The 22,651-nt window shown below is 52.3% G+C and overlaps 8 protein-coding genes across 10 annotated transcripts; 6 read left to right on the top strand and 2 right to left on the bottom strand.

Moving 5' to 3' along the window:
- Positions 1–129: 129 nt before the first annotated feature.
- AAFC00_000930 (uncharacterized protein) lies at positions 130–1,467 on the top strand (the record flags this gene model as incomplete). Its single annotated transcript, XM_069347666.1, has 1 exon — positions 130–1,467. The coding sequence occupies one exon, from the start codon at positions 130–132 to the stop codon at positions 1,465–1,467; it is 1,338 nt and encodes a 445-aa protein (XP_069203513.1).
- Positions 1,468–1,995: 528 nt separating this feature from the next.
- AAFC00_000929 (uncharacterized protein) lies at positions 1,996–2,919 on the top strand (the record flags this gene model as incomplete). Its single annotated transcript, XM_069347875.1, has 1 exon — positions 1,996–2,919. The coding sequence occupies one exon, from the start codon at positions 1,996–1,998 to the stop codon at positions 2,917–2,919; it is 924 nt and encodes a 307-aa protein (XP_069203512.1).
- Positions 2,920–6,825: 3,906 nt separating this feature from the next.
- On the bottom strand, positions 6,826–11,757 carry AAFC00_000928 (uncharacterized protein; the record flags this gene model as incomplete). Of its 2 annotated transcripts, XM_069347664.1 has the most annotated exons (3): positions 6,826–7,307; positions 7,371–11,610; positions 11,716–11,757. In XM_069347664.1, 3 exons carry the CDS (start codon positions 11,755–11,757, stop codon positions 6,826–6,828), a joined length of 4,764 nt encoding a protein of 1,587 aa, XP_069203510.1. The 2 variants fall into 2 exon arrangements, with proteins under 2 accessions (XP_069203510.1, XP_069203511.1); XM_069347665.1 differs by having other exon boundaries at positions 6,826–11,610.
- Positions 11,758–13,185: 1,428 nt separating this feature from the next.
- On the top strand, positions 13,186–14,364 carry AAFC00_000927 (uncharacterized protein; the record flags this gene model as incomplete). Its single annotated transcript, XM_069347663.1, has 1 exon — positions 13,186–14,364. One exon carries the CDS (start codon positions 13,186–13,188, stop codon positions 14,362–14,364), a length of 1,179 nt encoding a protein of 392 aa, XP_069203509.1.
- An 824-nt stretch (positions 14,365–15,188) lies between these two features.
- AAFC00_000926 (uncharacterized protein) lies at positions 15,189–16,079 on the top strand (the record flags this gene model as incomplete). The annotated part of the gene is made up of 1 exon (XM_069347662.1): positions 15,189–16,079. One exon carries the CDS (start codon positions 15,189–15,191, stop codon positions 16,077–16,079), a length of 891 nt encoding a protein of 296 aa, XP_069203508.1.
- Positions 16,080–16,947: 868 nt separating this feature from the next.
- Positions 16,948–17,388, bottom strand: AAFC00_000925 (uncharacterized protein; the record flags this gene model as incomplete). Its single annotated transcript, XM_069347661.1, has 2 exons — positions 16,948–17,126; positions 17,238–17,388. The coding sequence occupies 2 exons, from the start codon at positions 17,386–17,388 to the stop codon at positions 16,948–16,950; spliced, it is 330 nt and encodes a 109-aa protein (XP_069203507.1).
- A 1,350-nt stretch (positions 17,389–18,738) lies between these two features.
- On the top strand, positions 18,739–20,181 carry AAFC00_000924 (uncharacterized protein; the record flags this gene model as incomplete). 2 transcript variants are annotated; one of them, XM_069347659.1, is made up of 2 exons in its annotated part: positions 18,739–18,757; positions 18,830–20,181. In XM_069347659.1, the coding sequence occupies 2 exons, from the start codon at positions 18,739–18,741 to the stop codon at positions 20,179–20,181; spliced, it is 1,371 nt and encodes a 456-aa protein (XP_069203505.1). The 2 variants fall into 2 exon arrangements, with proteins under 2 accessions (XP_069203505.1, XP_069203506.1); XM_069347660.1 differs by having other exon boundaries at positions 18,739–20,181.
- Positions 20,182–21,147: 966 nt separating this feature from the next.
- On the top strand, positions 21,148–22,296 carry AAFC00_000923 (uncharacterized protein; the record flags this gene model as incomplete). The annotated part of the gene is made up of 1 exon (XM_069347658.1): positions 21,148–22,296. The coding sequence occupies one exon, from the start codon at positions 21,148–21,150 to the stop codon at positions 22,294–22,296; it is 1,149 nt and encodes a 382-aa protein (XP_069203504.1).
- Positions 22,297–22,651: the final 355 nt, after the last annotated feature.

Raw genomic sequence — 22,651 nt, 5'->3', positions numbered from 1 at the left:
TCCCCACCTCCATCACTGCGGGGGAATGATGGATACGTATGCTCTCGACTGGGTATATAAGTTAAGGCAATTAGGGTACATACTTGTAGATCTTGCTGAGATGAATCGCTGTCCCACTCATACCTCGACATGGCTGCACAGACCTACGTGACGACCTCACGGCTCAATGACACTGGCGAGATACATCATTTGCAAACCCACAACTATCCTGAGACAATATCCAGTGTCATCGGGGAGCCTGCTGAATCCTGTTCTCAAACGCATGTAACGTCTTGGGACGAAGGCGACGTATCTCTAGGCTTTGACAATCAACCTCCCTTCCCAGACGACGTCGCAGTTGCGCCGCTACTACGTATAGACTTGCACAAACTACTAATAGGGGAGCAAAACGAAATTGATCGCTTGTGGAAAGCTTGCTGCGACCTCGGCTTCTTTTACTTAGATATTCGAGCAAAGCATGACGAAGATACTCAAGACACAGGCTGTTCTAGGTCCGAGGAAGACTTTGAGCATACCTGCACCAAGGAGCAATCCACGACATCCGATGATGAGAAGGCCAAACCTGATCTTATGAGAATGCTCGATGGAAACCAGCTGCTGATGGACGCAGATAATCTTTTCGATGCTGGTAAACAAGTCTTCAGCCTTCCACTTGAGGAGAAAGTCAAATACGATTTCAAAGATCAAGGAAGCTACTTTGGCTACAAAGGATATGGTGAGGGCATCATTGACTCCAAGGGAACCACAGATCGAAATGAATTCTACAACGTCTCTAAAGACGACATATTAGGCATCTCGGAACGTTTACCTGCACCGAGCGTACTGGAGCCATGCCGCTCAGTGTTGAGATCATTCATATGTCGCTCGCATAGCATAGTGGAACTAATTCTGACCCTGCTGAATCAAAAACTCGAGCTAGCGACTGGACAACTTCCGTCACTACACAGGCTACATGTAGCTTCCGGCGATCAGGTTCGCTGGGTCCACGCGCCACCTCAGCCGCAGGACGATCGTAGGACTGCACTTGGGGAACATACGGATTTCGGCAGTATCAGCATCCTTTTCAACCGTCTGGGCGGTTTACAAGTACTGCCGCCACATTCGAATGATTGGTCCTATGTGAAGCCTTTGGGGGGCCATGTTGTCATCAATCTTGGAGATGCTATGGTCAAATTCACAGCTGGTGTGTTACATTCAAATCTACATCGAGTCATAAACCCACCTGGTGAGCAGGCTAGTCATACTAGGATGAGCCTAGTATACTTTGCCAGGCCCGAAGACGATGTGTTACTCAGAGTCCTCGAAGGCAGTGATATTATCGATGCCCGCAGGGACGAGAATGATGCTTTCGGGGCCGATCAAAACATTACAAGTAAAGAATGGATCAGGCGTAGGGCTCTCGGCAGGCGACAAGGAGGTAATTGGCAGAAGTCAGGAGGTACAGAAGGTGGCCATCATGGTCGTTGATAGCTTAAGAATAGTGCTCCAAATGTTGACGACTCCAAAAGCTCTTCGACCCGGTACAAGAGCGATCTTCAGGAAATCCTTTCCATTCGGATCTATAGCTGTGACAAGTAGATGTACGCGGAAGTGGGAAATGCGCAAATTCGGGCGCAGCCATGCAATGCCTGACAGTGGGTAGTTATAGCTTTCCCTTGCTTAAGCAAGCAGGCACCGTTATAGAACTTGCTTAAGCTTCACACTTAGACAGGTATTACAGCGGCAGGTGCTTCACAATATTCGGATCCGTGACTCATCAATGGCGATCAAGGCTCGATTCCTGGATTCATTGCTGATATGGATACGCTGCACCATTTGTCGACTGACAAGTACTAGCATATCTGCAGAATTGCATAGAAGAATCACATGGATTGGAGATTAAGCGTTGACCCCACACACGCGCCCGAACGCGAACCACGACAGATGCTGTCCATGATTACTGTAAGTCGCAACGTCCCGCATGTCAGTATATCGCTTACGAGACACACTTCCGTCATGGACCAGGCATTACACGACGTGGCCGTAACTGCGGTAGGTGATCTCGCTGGCCATATCGATGCGAAACCGCGTAATTTCTTGATAGCAGTATTATACCATGACAGCGACAGCACGGCTCCGTCGCGTGGGGACTTTATGTGGATCAAAGGCAACTCTAATGTGAATGTTGCCAGAGTGAAGGATGTCTATCTGAAGCAACTTGGAGATGATAACACATCTGAGATCTCCCTTAGAATGGGGAGTAATTTTCCTCCAAACGACCTGCGGTTGTCAGACCTTGATCAATTTTTTGATCGCCACATTGTTTTTCGGGCTGAAATACCTCGCCGAGAACTTCCCACTTACGTCTCAGACTCGCCTGATCCGTTACATGCTCATTCAATCAAGTCTTCCACTAGCACTACGTCGGCAAGAAACCCTGACCAGCCCTGTGATTTACATGCTGCACCACTCTTCACTGCGTCCGCAACACAGACATACAGGACTCCATTGCAAACCAAGTTTGTGCCAATAAATGTACCACAAGCAGCAGACCTGTCGTCCCTGCATACGGCAGCTACTGGAACCATTTCCTCTGCTCTCAAGTCTTATGCTAGCCAGTGTGTGAAAGCTGAACCGCAAAGCTCTTTATCTCAGTCAGAGAGCCCCGCCATGGATACATTCTATGATGTCAATAACGAGAACTTACTTCCGACATACCAAACGCCTACCCAAGGTGCATCCCCGACACACAGAACACCCCCAGTAGAGCTGATGCAGACTGATTCGGTCATCCATCCCGCTCCCTCGCCCTCGCAGGAGAGCTTCCAACAATCTGGTGCTTCAGTCGCAAATGGCATTCACCTGAACCATTCTGATCCTCATGATGCAAAGGCTATGTTCCTGCGGGAGCTCCCTGCGGGAGCTCGCAAACTGCGATGATCCAGACTTGCTAGAGAAAGGTGTCGCGAACGGCGTGCAGATACTCAAGAAGCTCGAGTCGGCATTCGCTCCAGCTTCAACACAGACCGATGTCAAAGACTTGCTCAGGCAAAGTGCAACGGTGAGAGAGAATGCTGCGCGTGCTCGCACTGTGATAGGCGTGGTCGGAAACACAGGTGCTGGCAAGTCGGCCCTCCTGAACTCAATGCTAGATGAAGAAAGATTACTCCCGACAAATTGTATGCGGGCCTGTACAGCAGTGGTAACCGAGATCAGCTACAACGATAGTGACGATGCAGCCAGCAAGTATCGCGCAGATATCGAGTTCATCAAGCCCGAGGATTGGGAAAAGGAATTGAAGATTCTCTTCGAAGACATGCTGGACGGAAGTGGTAATATATCAAGAGAGGTATATAACAGCGATACCGATGCTGGCGTCGCGTATGCCAAAACCAGGGCTGTCTACCACAAATACACTAATGAAAGCTTGACCTCAAGCTCTGTAGAGCAACTAATGAATGAGCAACACATTCGCAGTGTACTTGGATCCACCAAGCATATCCAAGAGCGCACTTGCTCGGCCTTCTACAAGCGCCTACAGCATTTTGTAAATTCGCAGGAGAAGCCGGATTCCATGAGTGATCATGCCGACGAGGAGAAACGATCGCGAAAAAGGGAAATGGAGTTATGGCCTCTGATCAAGGTCGTACGCATCTACGCTAAGTCAGACGCTCTCTCTACCGGTGCAGTTGTAGTCGATCTCCCTGGTGTCCACGACTCAAACACTGCTCGTGCCGCAGTAGCTCAACACTATATGAAGCAATGCACTGGTCTCTGGAGCAGATGATATAAGTAATACAGAAGCTGTGGAAAGCCTTGGCCTTGGGGAGACGATGGCGAAGCTTGATGCTGAACTTTTTGAGGTGGAGGCGAACCGGAGTGAATTGAGAGCAACCTTGCGTGAATACAAAGAGGAAAGGGCGGCATGCAACGATCAGATTGAGGATGCGGACGAGCAATTAGAACAATGGGAACAGCTTGAGGAAGATCTCGAAAGTCTTAAGACTGTTTATGCGCCTGGTCAAGTATCAAGAAAGCGCAAGCGGTCTGACAACAGTAACGGCGATAGCGACGATAGCTATGACGATGTGGTCATGTCAACTGGCAAAGGACCAGCATTGACTGAAGAGGATATCGAGACAAAATTATCGGAACTCATGACAACCAAGAAGAAAGCACGGCGCCTCCGCGCTGATCTGGACAAAAAGATCAGCGAGATAAGTCCTCGCTTCGAAGACATCGAAAAGAAGATCGACGAAATTGAAGCGAAGCGAAGCGCCGTCTGTATCGCGTAACAAATATTCAAAGTCTGCTATCCAGGTTGACTTTGCTGCTGGCATCAAGGAGCTCGACCAAGAACACCAAGCTGAGGAGAATCCAGACACTTTCGATCCAGAAGAAGACGTCGGCAATTACGATGCTGTCGCGTCTTCTCTGCCGGTATTCTGTGTCAGCAGTAGGGCGTACCAGAAGCTCAAAGGCCGCTTGGTCAAAGACAACCCTGTCCGAGGTTTCACCAACATCGAGGAAACCGAGATACCTGCATTGCAAACGCATTGCAAGAAGCTGACCGAAGGAACAAGGTCGCTGGCTTGTCGTGGGTTCTTGAACGGACTCGATCAGTTCTTGAATTCATTGCATTTATGGGCTTCCAATGATGGTGGGGCATCCCAACTGACAGGCACACAATTCAATGCTGAAAGCAATTATTTATTTCGCAAGCTTGGCGATCTCGAACGAGCAATGGAAGGTTGCATCAAATTGACGCTGGCCAACATGAAGGATGCGCTTAGTGAGAACATCTATGAAAATTTCGACGCAGCCGTGAAGGTTGCGTCCAACGCCGCGGTCCCTATTACTGCAAGTTGGGGTGCTCCTCGTAATGATGGTGGGCTGCCATGGGCGACTTACAAAGCGACCGTCCGACGTGAAGGTGCATTTCGTCGCGACTTCAACGCCGGATTGTAAGCTACAGAGAAAGAAATTGCGTTTGTCAATGGCTGGCTAACATCATAAGCAGATCAGAACCTTTGATGAAGCACCTTGTCGCGGGATGGGAGAGGGCTTTTGTCCGACGTTTACCACATGTAATGCAAGCCTGCGTCAAGGGATTTCCCGCTGCCCTGAGGTCATTCCATCGCGACCTCGAAGCACGCGCGCACAGTCGCGGAGACCCGAACCCACGCTTGAGTCTGCTTTCACATCAACTATCAGCTTACGAAGGCATCGTCACCGATCTTGCCAACACGCTAGTTTTTACAATCAACGAGCAACAGCGCGACGCAAGCCGCAAATTCACTCCGACCGTGTGCGAGTATATGCATAGAGCCTACAATTTAGCGACAGACGAATGCGGAGCAGGTTCTTTCGCGAGGATGAAGGTCCATATGACGAACGAAGTGACTGCCAACAAGGACGTCATGTTCCGCAATGCCACACGGCTCGTTCACGAAATGCTTGATGTTATGTGCACGGTCGTGGGGAAGCAAATGACGAAGAGAATGGAAGGAGTGTTCGTCTCTATGCGAAGAGATTACATCCATGTTCTGGGCAACGGAGAAGTCTCTTCGTTCCAGACACTCGATAAATCGGAGAGAGCCATGAGGCGAGAGATTAAGATATCGTCCTCGAAAGTGATCAGATTTTCAAGCAGATCCTCGATGATTTAAGAAGTGACGGTGATGCTTCCGTTACTCGTGCATCCAACGCAGAAGACGAACAGCCCAATTCAGAAGACGAGTCTACGGTCTATTTGACAGAGGAATCGGACGCCGATCTTGGCTTCATCGAGGGATCGGGCTGGACCTCAGGAGGAGAGAGCCAATCATCGAACTATAGTTGAGATCATTGAGCAGCGCGACTCGGGACGGTAAGTAGCCCCACCAGCGACGACGAAATATGGTGTAGACTTCTGGTTGTGAATGCCCCCACATGGCATCAGCCTGTCACTTGACAGCCTTTCGAATCTCCCTCGGCAACGAGAATCACGAAGAATGGAACGTTTAGCTCTCCTTGTAGATAATTTATTGTTATGCCAGACCTTGCCATCTTCCATGCCTTGCTTGAAGTCCTGAGAAGAAAGAAAAAACACAGAAACCGTGGTAAGGTTCGCGTCAGCAGGGCGACCCTGTCTCGTTCCATCCACCACAAGGCCTCTGGATCTGATTACACCCAGTCTTCCCATGAACAGGACATACGTGCGTTGATCTCGTTGCTTGTATCCCCATTTTTGCTTCTATGGGCACCATTTCTGGACGATATACATGAACAGCGATACGTGTGCCTACGTGAAGACGCGAAAAAAACATCTCGTGAGGAGCAGTCTGTGAACCTCACTCACTAGGTAGTCTTATAATTAACCCACCAGACCGAAAGGCCAAGGCCGCGTACTATTCTCGATCCTGCGCATTTTCCACAAGTCTGACGCTACCACGTCCGCACACGAGTACGATGATTGAAAGAGCAGAGAATGCAGATGTTGGAAAAGTGCAGCGGGAGAATCGGTATTGTTTTATGTGTTTCTTCGCTCTTCGCTCTTCGCTTCGTACTTGGCTGTGCTCTGCTGATTGCACTTTCTCGAGACTACTGTATATATGTGTATGCATGCATGCGTGCTAATTATATTATGAGATATGGTTTCCTATCCACTCTTCGTTCAAGTCAAGAGCAACGCTCCACCCCGACCCCCAAGCCTGATTAATTGTTTCCTGCGTGTATTGTTATTGTTGTTGTATGAAGAAAAGGGGGTATGTTGCGTGGACAAAGGACAAAAAAAAGGAAAACAGGACATAAGCAGCAAAACAAAAATTACACATTAAAACCACCTCCCTCCTCGCTTCTCCCAGATCAATCATCCAGCCCAAAAGCCCGTCGCAAGAATCCAAACTTCTTTTTCTTTCCAGTCTTTTCACTATAGGTCACATGCTTCCCACCATTGCCAGCTGAAGCAGTCATGCGTTCTATGTCGCCGCCGCTCAGGCTCCTACGCTTGAGCGTCGGCCGCGATGGATCACCGAGTGGTTTGCTGTTGTCACCACGCATGGTCGTTCGTAGACGAGCAGCTTCTGGCCCGTCGCTGGTCGCTGGCCGAGTGGATGCATCATTCTCGTATTTGATCTTGTTGGGGTTGGGTAGAGGCCAGTTCTGGCTGTTAGTCGATAGACCTCCTGGGGTGTTTGCTCGTGGTAGCTCTGCTTGCTCAGGCGTTGTGACGGTCTCTCGTTGGTGAACGCCCATGGCGGACATGTTACTGTTGGTGCGACTTGTTGTCTTCCTTTGCAACTTGCCCCTTGGACTCCCTACACCTGATGGGCTCTGAGGAAGCGAAGCTGCGGGCGATGGTGCGTAATAGGTCGAAGGGATCTGAGGAACAGAAGCAACGGACGACGTACGTCTGCGACCCAGCATGCTTCCAAAGAGGCCTCTTCGCTTGGTAGGTGTTGTTGGAACCAAAGTCCCATTGGTGCCATTTGTATGAGGTTCTGGATCGACGGTCACAACTTTCTTGATGGGCTCGGCCTTGGCTGGCTCTTCGGGTAGTGTACCTGGTGGTCTGCCACCGTTCATGGCTGTTACGTTCCTTCGGGCGATGTCCATAACTGCATCGATATCTGCTTGGCTTGGTAGACCTGGCTTGGTGGCTACGCGATCCGAAGACTTCTTGATCTTGCGGTTTCTTGTCTTGCCGGCTACTTCCTCTTCCGAATCCTCTAGATCAGTCGAGTCGTCGTCAAATCTGTCTTGGCCATGCGGGATTCCACGAACGGGTGGGAGATTGGCTGGCATGCGCCTAGGTGGACCGACAGCCGAGTCTTCATCGTCTGAATCGTCGAAGCGACTTCGGAAGGCCATTGAAGATGACGGCGCCCCATCATCTTCATCGTCCGAGTCATTGAAGCGTGACTTGAACAAATTCGATGTTCGTCCACCAGTCGACGACGATGGTCGGGCTGGCTGCTTCGAGAAACCGGACATGCTGAACCGTGTGGGGCTCTTGGAATCCCGCATGGCCTTGCTGTTCTTACCACGCATTGTCGGCGTATTGTCAACGGGACCACCACGTAATGATGTCCTTACGCTCTCGCGGTTGCGTCCCATGAAGGAACCGTTGGGTGAAAGCGATCGAACACTTAGCTGACCAGTTCCACGAGGGGCCGGTGTAGGCGAAAGTGGCCTTCGGTCTGCAGAGACATCGACAGAACTTCCGCGCATGGATCTCTTCATGTTGTATCGTCCTGCAGAATCGACGGTTGATACCGAACCTCTTCTCTTCTTTTTCTTGAAACTGGATTCCGAATCCGAGTCGTCGTTAGGCAGAACAGGAACAGAGGCGATCGGTGCGGGTGCGCTCTGTCTGACAGCCGCAGCGGCAGCGCCTGTAGAAGACGCAGATGGCGCCGTGGCAGCATTGGCGGATGCACGCTTCTTCTGAGGACTTGGTCTTGCATCTGCATGTTCCGGTCGCATCGAAGTCTTCATAGTGCCTCCACTGGCGCCGGGTGATCGCATCGAAGCCTTCATGGTCCCGCCACTAGCACCTGGTGATCGCATTGACTTTCGCAGATGCGTTTCGCCATGTGTAGGAGCAGCAGTGACAGGGGACTCAGGGGAGCGCATGCTCTTTCTGAGCACCGGGAATCTTGAGTCGCTTTGCTCGGAAGGTGACCTAGGCAGGGCAGGGGATTCAAGAGGCGGCTGTACAGGCTCGGTCACCGGCAGAGGGAGAGCCATGGGCGGCTGGACTCGAGCTTTGGGCTTAGATTGCTGTGGAGACTTGACCTCTTTATCCACAGGCTGAGCCTGTCGCTCCATTTGATCTTTGCGTTCCTTCGTCAAACTACTCCAATAAGCGGTGGCTTGCGTCCAGTCGCCGTTCGTATTAGGGACCTGATTCGCGGTCGAAACTGCTACAGGACTGGCAGCTGAGACTTGGGACACGGACCGGTCGTTGAAGGAGAGGTCAGAGCTGGTCGTTGTGGCACGATCGAGATCACTCGACTTGGCAGGGCTGCCACCCAAGACGGCATCGAGCGAAGCAAAATTGCCGTCGAAGTCCTCATTCGCATCGGTGAAATTGTCGTTAGAGTCGGACTCGGATTCGTAGATGGGCTCCAAATTCGGCGATACGCGCTCTGCTGCTACACCTGGCGTGCCCAACTCATCGCTGTCACTGCTATCCTCATCTGCTTCACTGTATTCATAATCCGGCTCCTCGCTGGCTACAGGCGCAACGCGAGCAGGGACAACGGAGTCGCTCTTAGACGATCCCGAGTCTTCCCAGCCGCCAGGAATGTCAAAGTGAGGCTTCTTATTAGGCTCAGGATGTTGAGAAAATACTGGATTGTCGTCCTCAAGGCCCGGTGTCGCAGGCAGAACGTTGATATTTGGTACTGCCATTGCAGAATCCTCGCTCTCGGAAGAGATTGGTCTTATTTCGCCGGAAGAAGAGACGACAGGCGCTGCTAAGACGTCCGCAACGATGTCGTGGTAGGATCGTGACATTGCTGATGGCTGGTGAGTCGTAGCCTTCGACGTGGACTCCTCTGAGGTCATAACGACAGCTGCCGCGGTATTTTGTTCTACTGGCGCTGGTTCCAGTCTTTCGATATGCTCGCTATGGATCGAGGGGTCTTGCGAGTATGCACTTGAGTCCGAGGCATAACCTGATCCTTCGACAGAGGTGACTTGAGGAGGCAGCGGTGCGCTCGGGCTTTCTTTGGATTTGTCCGCAAAATCACGAGCTACGAGAGACCCCAGAGCGTGGTCGCTGGTCAATTCGGTAGGACCGCGCTCGTACGTTGGAGATGTTCCAGACGTCGTAGGTGAGATGGTCTCGGTGACCTTCTCCGCCCTGTCAGGTGACGGAGTCTTACGGCTACGCACACTGCCAAAGGAGGGCAGTGCAGGGCGGGGTGTCATTGCTTCGTCTCCCTCACTATCGTGAGCAGCAACAGGAGAAAGCTCCCGTCTTATGGGTTTCGAAACAGCAGGGGAAGTGTCGAAGACCGGGGGCGAGACAGTTGTACCTCCGTCGTCGAAGCTGACGCGGGCCTTCTTTTTCTTCTTCCTGATATCGCTATTCTTAGCGGCACTTGCCCCGTCTTGAGAGGCTATGGACGTCGTGTCTGAAGCATCACTACCGCGTATACGGGTGTCGTTTCGTCCTGCGGGCGAGCTCCCCCTGATGGACGAGGAAGGAGAGTGTTTCAGCGCAGACTTGAAAGGCGACACTGATCTCGGGGGAGGCTGATGTTTGCTAGAGGTTGAGTCAACAACAACATCGGAAAAGTGGGCGCGGTTTCTCTGCGGGCTGAGTGAACCAGATCGGGGTATTGTGTTTCTCGGTATGTCAAGGCTCGCAGATCGCCTACCACCAGGTGACAAATACTGCTGAGCAGGACCAGCAGATGTGCTGACGATGCGGCGATGGTCTTTGGTGGGCGAGACATTGCTATTTGTAGTGGTGCGCATGGGTGAAGCGCCCCGCTCTGCCATGCTCTCGGCTTCTGGATCTTCGCGCACGACAGATGGCTGCTTCTGCAACGTTCCGACCGATCGAGGAGCAGCGTTGACTGGAGAGGCTCCATTATCACTTCTGACTGGAGATGCAAAGCGGGCAGGGTTTTTCGGTGGTGGATAATCCGCGACCTGCGTATCTACTGCGACCTGGACTTTCCTCTTCTTCTTTTTCTCTGGTGTAGCTGCCGCACTGTCCAGCTGTGGAGCGGACTGTGTGCTTTGTATCGGGGAGGTGGGTGACTGTACCGCAGTGCCAGTGGGACCAGCATGCATTGTACCCCCAGCAAGCACTGCCCCCTCGCTGGGCGTCACAGCCTTCTTTTTCTTCTTCTTCGTCACGGGCTTGTCTGCTGCGTTCTGTACGTCCATCTCGACTCTCCGCGCCTCGGGAGAAGACAGAGCTAATGATGACGAGGGTCGCTTTTGCTTGTCTGCCACAGATGCCCTAGGGGTACCGTTGCTCACAGTGGGAGAAGTGAACCATCCTGCCGCTGATTGAGGACGAGCCGTGGGTGACGCGGGGCCAGGACTGGGACCGGGACTCATCGGCCGCGAGAAATTGATCGATCTTTGGCTGGTCTCTCGCTCGAGCTCGGTGACTCGAGGCATAGGCGCTCTGGTCGCTGGAGGAGATGTCTGGCCCCTGCCAAAACCAGCCCTGTCGACGCTGGCGTTTCTTCCACCTCGTTTCGGTGCTGGGGAGCTGATGCGCAGGGGTGCAGGCTCAAGACTGGCGGATCTCCTGGCACTTTGAGGGACTGCAGGCACGGGAGGGGCATCGGCAGCAGGAGGCACAGCGTCTGAGCGTCCACCAGGGGAAGGAGACCTGAAGGTGCGCTCGGTCATGGAAGAGTTGCTATCTCTTCTTGTCAATATTCTGCCACCGCCTGTCCGTCCTCCCACAGAGTCGGGACTGAAGTTCGATGTTTGCGATCCGCGCCGGATCATGCGCTTAGTCTGGATGTTCCCTATAGGTTCCGGCGACACAGTGTGAGATCGCAGAGCAGCGGCAGCGGCGGCCGACGACAGTGAAGCTGCTGAAGTTGAACTCTGCAGAAAGGCGCTGCTGGCCGCGATGGCTGCAGATGCGCTGGGGGGTGCGCTGGGCCTCGGCTACGAATGGCGTTGTTTGTTAGCATCTTCTCAGTACTCGACTTGCTCGTCCAATGACACCCTGTCTGCACTTTGCTTGTACAGATGTACCTCTGCTGCACATACCGGTTGCGAGCTCGCCCGCCGCCTCGAGAATAGTGACGGCATTGTTTTGTGACGATGGCCTCAGCGAGTCTAATGGCGGATGGCTGGGCTGACAGTCAAGTGATGTGTGCTTGGCTGGTAATTGAGGTAAACAACAGACCCAGTTGCAGACAGACGCGATGGCCGCTTGTATGGTATTGGGGTTGATGGAGAGTAATGGTTGTGACGACGCGAAAGTGCCGGGCCGTGGTGCATATGCCGTCAGAGGACGTGTTTGCGCAATTGAAGAGAAAGCGGTGATATGTTTAACGAAAGTACAAGTACATGGTCTGAACGTGGGAGTTGTCTGCGATGACCTTAGTGGTAGAGGAATATTGGAATGTCGAAGCCTTGACCCTTGACCAAATCAATGTCTTTCTGAGCAAATCCTGAGGGACATGATGCGAAATGATCAAAGTGGGAAAAAACCGATAGTAGGGGAAAGGAAAACAAGAGTTGAAATGAGCGATACTCAACATTCGATACACTGCAGCGACGGCTTGAAAGCTTCACCCTTCACCACCTACCTTAGTTCAGGTTGGTTCCAATGCAATTGCTATGACGATCGAGTGGGACCGTGCGGAACCTCATTTTGTCATTGCAGTCTCGGAGGAGTCTAGCCCTGACCTTGTTGTGCTGGCTGAAGCTTTCGTGGCACCGTCTTACTTGTACTTTATCTCGACCTCCTGTGAACGATGTGCGAAAACAATCATCATCCAGCTTCGAGTCTGCGTGTAGTAGGGTTCGGTGTGAGGCACCAGTATGCTGGGCATTCAGCATTCGTGTAGCTTCGTAAAGTCACGGGGCCTGCACGCAGCGTTGTTGTATTCTTTCGTGAGTCGATCCACTTTACAAGATTAATGTTTTCTCCCGGTGATTCAGTCGCTCCCTTCTCGATGCAGATCTCCCACAGTTCCGCTGTCGTATCTTCTGTACGTCGCTGTAGCCAAGGCTTTTCCCCACTGAACCACAGTGTGTATCCTCATCTATTCCAATGCTTGATTCTCCACTCAATAGTCTGCCGATCGCCCTCCTTGCCTTGTGCGACAGACCCATCTGAAGAACAAGGTCGCGCAATAGTTCTGACCGAGCAAGATGGTCCAAGTCCAAAGCTCACATTTATTCCCTCGAAGATCATGTGGGAATGCTTCTGTACCTTGAGCCTCGCGTCTACAGTATGTCGAGCGCATCGCCTTTTCCACACATGCAGCATCTCCGCTTTTCCACCGCCGCGGTGCCGAGTAAGCTCTGCAGCCTAGGCACACCATACCAGACACAGATGTGTTGTCTACCTTACCTGTAGTCCCAGCGATATAAGGCTATGATGGCCTCTTACATGCCTTACCACGTACATCTTTTCGGTAGACAAGTTGATTTGTGACTTTTGTACATAGTCTGTGTTGACTGTAAACCATCCCAAAAAAATAACACTGTCGTTGTTGTCTTTGTACAATGGCCGACCTTGACCCTCTTCCCCTACCTGACGGTGTCAAAGAATCCTATGTCGACTGCACTTCATCGTGTGGACTTGTGTTCCATGTACTCATCGCTGGCGATTTGTCAGAGAAGAAGCCTCTTGTACTGATCACGCATGGCTTCCCCGAGTTGGCCTTTTCATGGCGCAAGGTCATGGCCAAGCTGGCAGCCGCCGGGTACCTGGTAGTTGCTCCTGATCAACGTGGGTATGGACGTACAACTGGCTGGGACACCAGACCTTATGACAAGGTCGACTTGAACGATTTTACAATCACAAATCTAGTTCGCGACCTTGTCTGTCTTGTTTACGCCCTGGGTTACGAAAAGGTACATTGTCACATCGGTCACGATTTCGGAGCAGTGTCCAGTGCCATGGCTCCCTTGATCCGACCAGACATCTTCCAGAGTTGCATCCAAGCATCGCACCCCCACCATGCTCCTCCAACGCCTCCCTTCGCCGTGCCACTGTCACAGAAACCTCTGGTCGAACGAGACAAAGTGACAGGATCGAGTATAGACATACAGGCAGATTTAGCAAGGCTGAATCCGCCGAGGAAGCACTACAAATGGTATAATTCGACTGCCCCGGCGGCGCGCGACTGGGAGACCCCAAAGCAAGGGCTTCACGAATTCCTTCGAGGCTATTTTCATCTCAAATCGGCGGACTGGAAGCATAACAACCCGCATCCGCTCAAGGAATGGTCCGCAAAGGAGTTGGAGCAAATGCCACACTACTACATCATGCCCCTTGATATGACAATGCCTGAGACAGTCGCTCGAGAGATGGACGACGAAGATGATCGTCTCACAACTCGATGGCTTTCAGATGCAGATCTGGCGGTCTATGTCCGCGAGTGGCAGAGGACAGGGTTCCAGGGCGGCTTGAACTGGTACCGGGCGCAGATCAGTGCGAGTCCCGTACAACGCAGAGACATGCTGCTGTTCGCAGGGAGAAAGATCGAAGTCCCATGTGCGTTCATCAGCGGCGAACAAGACTGGGGCAATTTCCAACAGCCTGGAGCGCTGCATGACTACAAGAACACTTGCTCAGACTTCAGGGGCGTCACGTTCATCGCGAATGCTGGACATTGGGTGCAGCAGGAGCAGCCAGAGAAGTTCACGGAAGCAGTGTTGGATTTCTTGAAGACTCTGTGATTATCTAGTATTTACCAGCAGCTTGCATGAATATATATCATAACTCACTAGCGCCCCACCTGTGACGAAGGACAAGTTGTGGGCATTCGCGTTCGCATTCACCCTCTGTGCCCAGCTTTGTGCTCGCCTGTGACGTGATGCTGCATTTACATGCTCCGGTGGCGAATCTTGTCAACGTGATCTGTATGTAAAAGTGCATTCGACTTTGATCATCTTCCACGCATATGTCTACCTTGTCACGAAGCAGATGACCGCAAGAGTCGACCCGAGTACCTAAAGCGAAAACATTCTTTGTTGCGGTGTATTTGTGTAAAGAATTACCATTCAAGGTACCGGCCCGTGCAACAAAGAACGAAGGCTGCAGAAAGAGTCTTGTGCCTCGGCCTCCTCCGAGGTCGATTTTACCGTACTACACTCCATCTGCATGTCAAGTGTCCGATCAGGGGTTCATTTCCTGTCATTGCCATCCGCATCTCATCTGTATATTGATCAGGGCGGCACTGTCTTTTGTTTTGATATATACAACATTGTATTCCCGGTCCCACTTGCGTTGAGCGTCAGGCGTCCGGAGCAAATCCTCAAGAAACACCGCCGGAAGACAGAAATTGCGCGGTGGAGGGGTCTTCTCTCCGCAGTAACCAAACCTAAGGTGGGTCTCGGCGCTATGACAGGATGACAACGTTCCTTTACTTGCGTCCGATGACCTTTTGGGCTGATTAGACTCCGTTCCTTTTTCTCCCTCCAGACAGCAACAAGACAGCATCATCATCGACATATCGTTGACCCGAGAAGCACAAGGACAAGCACCCAGGGTCACTCGCACAATGGACTCCCTTCGCAATCTTCGCACATCCCTGCCCCGCACCTCTCCCGCCTCAGGCTCGCCGCATGAATTATTAAATGCCTTCAAGGCCGCCGCCTTGTCGGTCACGAATCTATACAAGACCGCAGCGACCGAGCAGGCCAGGACACGAGCGGCCGGTTACCAAGATGCTTTGGACGACCTCCTCACCTTTCTCGATCTAGAAAACCTAGGCCTCGGCGTCGATGGGGAGGGATGGAGGGTGCGTCAGTGGGCGACGGAGCGTTATCACGGCACCGCAGGCGGCCACAGCGACGACGAAGACGAGCGCGAAGAGCAGCAACAAGAGCCCGTCACCCGACAGGAGAGCCCCGAAGTGCATAGAAAGCAAGAACAACACGAGCAGACCAACGACCCGTCATCACCAAGCGCAACCCGACAGGAGGAGGATGTCAAAGTGGAAGCGGTGCCCATAGCGCATAACAACCCGGACATGTCCACCTTCCGCTCGTCACTTCCTTACCCGAGCGGCAACCACGATCGGGATACGGAAATGGACGCTCCCAGTCTGCCCTCGGATCATGCCAGCGCAACGGCATCTGGCACGCAGCAACAACATTCATCTCCAGTGGCACTCAACCTTGGATCTCGACAGAGAAGCAATCGAAACATACATCGCCACACGAGCAATGGCAACAATAGAAGCACGAGTTTCAACAACAACAACAACAACAACAACAACACCACCACCAGCAGTCTGGGTGTCGGCGCAGGTTCAAAGCGCAGGATGCCCGACTTTTTCGACATCAGTGGATTTGGAGGATTCGGAGGCAGTCCCTTTGGTGGCAACCCCAGCAACAAGGACTTTGACAGATCAGGGGGTGGAGGCGGCAAGAGAACAAGACATGCCTAAGAAGCACCTTTTTTTTTGTTGCATGAGTCTGGAGAGGGAGAGAAATAGAGAGATATAGAAAGAGGGAGGCACAGCACTGGACGAAAGTAACGACGAGATACCCCAAGACGAGTCTCTGAGCTTCGTCAGCACTTATACTTGGGACGGCGGCAATTTTTTCTTCTTCTTTCATCTCTTCTTGGCTTTTGGTTGCAGTGAGATGCCATTTCTCTGTGCTTTTATTGCATTTGCATCGCGTTGGGAGTCATTCTTGGTTTTTTGTTCCTGTGTTTTCTGTGTCTCCGGACAATTACCGTGTTTTGCTATTGCTGTTACTTTTTCCTGGTCCAACCACTGGTCTTTTCCGATTGAGTATAGTGTACATATTTTACATATAGTTAAGCATAAGGAAAATGCTGCCACGACAGCAAAGCCTTACCTGACAGCCGACATTTCCTCTCCCGCTACTTCTCTCGTATAAAGCCCTTCGAAGTCCAGTAGACGGCATCTTGGTATTCCTCCGCTGAATATGAAGACCGTGAAACATCTCATGTGAGTCATGTAGCACCATCTGCCTTGAGCCTCTGAATGTTCTTCCCGATCTTGAATGGTAGAGGAGAGGGCGACAGAGCCTCGATGCGTCGACTAGTCTCTCTTGCCAGATGGAGTCGAGTGTCCATCCGCCAGGTATCTTCGAGCTGCTGAACTTATCCCGGGGGACGGTGATCCTTCAGAGCGGAGAGGCCCTGCCTCATCATACTCGGCCTGCTCGCGTGCAGACTGCATCACTATTATCATGCAACTGTGCCCATCCTCTCTGTTCACCGATCCACACACTCTTCCCCACAAAGTCCATATAACTTTTGTCCATTCTCTCTTCTATCTGCCCTCAGAAAAACGCCCTATACACCCCCAACCCGACAAGACCAGCAGCGATACCAGTGATGCCCAGGCTCCTGACAGCCATGTTCGCGCGTCCCATCTGCAGGATCTTCTGCTCGTTGAGCCGCAGTTGCCGGTGTCCGGACCAGTATGTGTAGGCGCCGAGACCCATGAATGCCGATGCGCCTGGGGAAGATTATCAGTACGAACAGAACGAAGAGGCCGGGGGAGAAGAAGGGAACAAGAGAGTAGAGGAGAGGGCAAAAGGAGTCGGGGGAAGGGAGCTGAGCTGCTTACCCATGACTCTGCAGGGCAGACAGTCGTATTGGCTCATTTCGCGATCCAGCACTGCTTGGAGCTTCTCGGGCTTGTCGAGGCGATGCAGCGCTGCTCGCTCTTTCAGACTCAGCTGCTCTGTGTTTGCTTCTTGCTGTTGTTGTCCCGCCATAGCTATATGTGTTGTAATGGTATATCGTATTTTGTTATAACGCAATTATAGGTATAGTAGGCAGTCACGAGCGTCGGACGGTCGGACGGTCGGTCAGTCGGGGCGAGCAAGAAGGACTGTGACAACGATAGGTTGTATTATAGAGATGCGCTTCTACATGTAGTACGAATACAAGAATGAAATGATGATCTTTTAGTATTATAGCTCGAATTACTTTGTTCCCTCCTGCTAATCCTCGAAAGTCGTACCATCAATCATTGCCTCGAACATCCGTACCCCACGTTTTTTCAGTCTTGCCGTCAATGCATACAGTAATTAGCAGCTAATAGCGCGTGGGCCACCACGGCCATACAGGACACTAAGTCAAGATAGACAGGGTAGTAAAGCACAGTTGCCTCCGTCTGCCAAATGCCAAGTCAAGTCAATCTGTGGCGTAGGTTAGAGAGAGAGAAAAAGGAAGCAAAGAGGCTTGAACTATAATCACCAGGCGTAGGCGACACAGAGATGTGTCGGAAACGGCCAGGACAGGAGCGCGTTGTTCTCAGGAGCGACCGCGAAGGGCCCAAGTGTGGCCTGTTCGGGGGCCAGTAGAGTGAGTTTCCCGTGCTCGTGCACTGCTTCTAATCTACTGTGGTATCGAGTCTGTACTTACTAGTACTTGTAGTGCAGAATAAGGTATACAGTGGTGTGCGTGATTGAGTGTGGCTCAGTCGATAAGGGAAGCCAGGCGAAAGCAAAGCAAAGCCATCATTCCGTCTCCATTCTCCACTTCTTTTAGTCGTCTTTGTCACTCACCCTCCATTCTCCCTGCACACGCCCATTTCACCCACCTATTGTTCCCACCCCCCCCCCAAAACCACGGTTGTCGTCGTCGTCATTCTCCATCACCTTCGTCTTTGCACATCTTTCTCGTCACTCGTTTTTCAAACAAATCAATTCATAAAAAAAACAAAAAACCCCATCTCGACACTTTTATTCTCAAATTACTGTTGTAAATCACCCCCTTCCCTTGTGCCCAAATCCGCCCGTTTTACCCTTTCGTTCGCTGCGCAGGTCGTCGCTCATCCCCGAATTCTCACGCTGTGGCATCCCTTATTCGACACAACACGACATCGGCCAATACATCAGCACTATCAGACAATTCAAACCATTGTCGCAAAACGACTGCAAGTATCCGGCTGGCCGCATCAAAATCAACGACGTCTACTCGATCTTTAAATCAAGAAATCAAGCCGCACTTTGTTCACATCGCCACGTCGGATCGATCGAATCCAACAAGGAACCCACGAGGCTTGCAAATATCCAAGTCAAAGCCAGCAGGGAACAAAGGATCTTGCAAATTCGCCCAAAATGGCCGTTTCCGCTCAATGTTCGTCGTCAACAACAACAATCACAATGCGATCCCTTCTCAATCTGCCATTGCAGGCTAACTATTCCGCAGCTGTCGACCGCACTCTCCGCACCATCTTCAAGCGATGCGTGCAATGTCCCGAGACCATCCCGTCGTGTCCATCGTGTAAGAGCGATGAAGTCTGCTCTCTCATCTCGCAATCTTGCGGCTCATGCGCCTCGATGACCTGCATCAAGAACAACGACCAAGGCCCACCATCATCCGGACCCAATGTTGGAGCCATCGCTGGAGGCGTCATTGGAGGTGTATTCGTTGTCGCTCTCGTTGTGTTCTTGGTTTGGTGGTTTGTCATCCGAGGCAGACGCGCTCAGTACGAGGAGGAATGGGTAGAAGACGATGCGGCCGCCCAGAAGCATGCCGATGACTTCAACATGCAGCGTGGTTCTGTCCACACGTCCAACTCGCGCTCCACCAGTCTCTTCAGTCGCGCATCCAACATGATTCCGATCGCATATATCCCGGGTGTTATGAACAGAGATGGCAGAAACAACTCCAACCTCAACGTACCACCAGTCCCTCCGATCCCTGCTGTTCTAGGACCCAACAGTGGACACTCTACCAACGGCGACGCTCTGTTCTTCAAGCCCGGCGATCTTCGCGACTCGACCTACTCTGACTCTTCGTCCATGGATGACCGAAGCACCTTCTACGGCCGTCCCAGTATCACTCCGTCCCTTGCTCGTAGCAGTGTGGCAACATTCCGTGATGACGCGGTCGAGCACCCGATGCCTGCACAAACCATTGTGCGCGGCAAGGCGAACGTCGTCAGCGTCAACAGCAGTCAGAAGACTTCCCCCAATGATACTCCAGACAAGGAACTCGCAGGCATGGACTTTAATCAGGCACAAAAACAGCAGAAGGTCAATGTCGTGATTCCCGGTCAAGCATCAAAGGGTGCTTCCATCGGAAAGCCGACGCTGTTGACTCTGACCAAGAAGAGCAGCGGCAAGCCCAAGGCTGCTGGGCGCTTCCCAACCAAGAACTCGAATCCCGCCCTGGGCGCTAAGCCCATCAAGTCATCACCTCTGGCCTACAGAGACGAGCCGTCCGATACCGAGGAGGAAAAGGAGACCGGCCCCATGAGCGAGAGCCTCGTAACGCCGATCCAGGAATCACCAATGCCAGCGCAATCACCCTTCGCCGATCCGAAGGGACCTGCTGTAGCTCAGCCCAAGGGCAAGGGCAAGGCTGTGGGCGACGTCCGAGATAGCAACGTCAGCGAGCAGAGCTTCATCGGCATGGGCGGACTCAAGAGCATCGCCGAAGTGAGCAGCATCATCGAGGACGCGACTAAGAGAGCGTCACGAGTGTCGTCTCAGCACACGGCGCTTGGCCCGATCCGGGACGAAAGCCCATTTGGAGATGAGCACGAGACCAAATGAGGTCTTGTCGCTATCGTCGCTGCCCCCGAGAACACGGGGCCGAACGTGTACATGAAATGATATGGATGCTTTTATTCTGGACCTTGAGAGGGATTTCTTTTTCTTTCGCTTTTTCTTTTCCTAACCTTCAGCGCTTTCACGGCGCCAATCCCCCCTGGACTCACCGATGGCGTTTACTTGTTTTCAAGCGGAACGATATTACGGGAGGTTTGGAGAAGACAGTGGGTGGGCAATCTCATTTGTTGCAAGCCCCTACAGACTTTTTCACCCCCCGAGCACCGAGGCTTGAAGACTCTAGCATTTAGAGCAAGAAAAGAGAATGATCTTCTGCGCTGGCGTTAGTAGACTTTGCTTTTTTTCTTTGCTTCTGTTTCTTTTATTGTTTTCCTTGTTTTTGATTCTTCATACTTCTGCACCTCGTTGCTTATGGAAGCCATCTAAAGCGGTGGATTGAAAGTGTGATGGAGAGGGTTCGAGTTTAGCCTAGATGGATGGGATGGGATGGAAACGCATGGATACTGCGAAATGTCATCATGTTTCATCACTTGCATTGCTGCTGACGACGACTGAGTGTGGGATGACATTCGTGAGCGGATCATCGTGTGTATGCGTGACATCGAAGTGGCGGTTGCGCCCTCACTGGTGGAGTATAAATGCTACAAAGACATCTTCTGTGTCGCACATCAACTACAACGGACACGGCTCTGCAAAAGCTGAATGTGTCCCAAGTGACGGTTGAGGACGAAGCATTGAATAAGATCAGTGATGGAGTACAAGTGGTGATATTTGACTATAACAGCATCAAGCTTGGCGGGAACTTTGTGAGGGCGAAACACAACTTTACGGTGGACAAGAAGTCTCCACAACGCAATAACAAGCATCGCGCATCGTCAATCCGTCAGTCCATCAATCATTTATTACTTTCATTGACGGACACCATTCCTTGCCTGGTGCCTGGGGATCAAAATGACAGACGATGCGTCAGGCCCAGCGCGGTCACTAAAAAGACGAAGGACTTCATCATCAACAGCATCTTCTTCAACAAAAGCACAACTACAGCAGCAACAAAAGCGCAACCACCACCATGAGCTACACAACCTCCAGGCCCTGCCGCCGCACACCGAGCTCGCCCCTCAAGACGCCACATTCACGCAGTCCCAACTGCTCAGATCCATCTGCGCCGCGCTGACAATCGCCGGCTACGACAGCGTCAAGCCGTCAGCGCTGGAGTCGTTCCGAGCAATGGTAGAAGAATACATGCTGCGCTTCCTGGCAGACGCGCGCACAAGCATGCACAGCGCGCGACGGACGAGTCTGCTGCCATCAGACATGACGTTCGCATTGACGCGCGCCCACCACTCTTGTCCCGCGCCGGGAGCCGCGCTGCTCGCCGACCACAAGGCCGCTCACGCACTCACTTCGTCGGACCTCGAGCCCCATCTCGCTCTGTCTCTGCCTGTGGCTCTCTCCGCGCCATCTGTCGCCGCGCCGGCGCCTCCTGAAGCGCCCCCGCCAGACCTCAGCAGCATGCTCGGCCCGGACCTGCTGACGCCTGCTATCAGCACCCAGGAAGTCGCTACCACGAGCTATATCCCGCCTCACTTCCCTGCGCTGCCGTCGCGGCACTCGTACATGTCCACTCAAACATTCACCGAGCGCCAAGGCAATGCGCGCGCCATCAGGGAAAAAGCCACCGAGGAAGGCATTTTGGCGGAGAAGGCGCTGCGCAGGTTGACTGCTGCTAGTAGGGCTCAGGAGATGAAGAGGATCAAGGAGCGGGATTCGAAGAGGGTTGCCACTAGCAGAGGTAACAGATGGATTATGCTACGAGAGAGGAGAGAGGGCAGTTGGAGAGATGTCTTGGGAGAATTAATGGATGATGACGATGGCGATGAGGACGACGATGGACTACTCGACAAGGACAAGGACGAGTTGGGATTCGACGTCGCCACCGAAAGTAACAACAAGAAGAAAGCCAGTCACCAAGACGACGGCGATGGCGATGGCGCCAACAGCATCGAGGCTTTATTGAGGAGTGGTGGTGTAAACGTCGATCATGACCGCGGGCACTGGCGACGAGGAGCCGGCCCTGGCGCCGGTGCGGTTGTGCGATGATGACTTGTCCAGCTCAGCAGCGCGCAGTGCATGTTTCCATCTAGTGCTCCAGTGTCCTGTCTAAACAGCCAGGGAAACTGCAGATAGGGCGGTTTATTTTCAATTTTCAAGCGAGGCGTCGGAGGCGTTTTTGTTCTTTCTCTATCAAGCACCATGTCCTCGATCGGAGGGGACGAGGAATGCATACAGAATGCGAAAGGCCATCTCAAGTCACAGGGACCATGACAGTGTGTGGATCAAGAAGAGCAGATTCGGGAGAAGAGGGATGATATCACATGTCTTTCGACCAACCATCAGTCCTGTAGACAACACCGAAAACATGAATTTACAGAGCATCAGCTTGGCTCGAATCGAG

Source organism: Neodothiora populina (assembly GCF_041146345.1).
Source record: "Neodothiora populina strain CPC 39397 chromosome Unknown canker_contig_12, whole genome shotgun sequence".
In the NCBI taxonomy this organism is placed as follows: Eukaryota; Fungi; Ascomycota; class Dothideomycetes; order Dothideales; family Dothioraceae; genus Neodothiora; species Neodothiora populina.
This window is presented reverse-complemented; position numbering and strand designations above follow the sequence as displayed.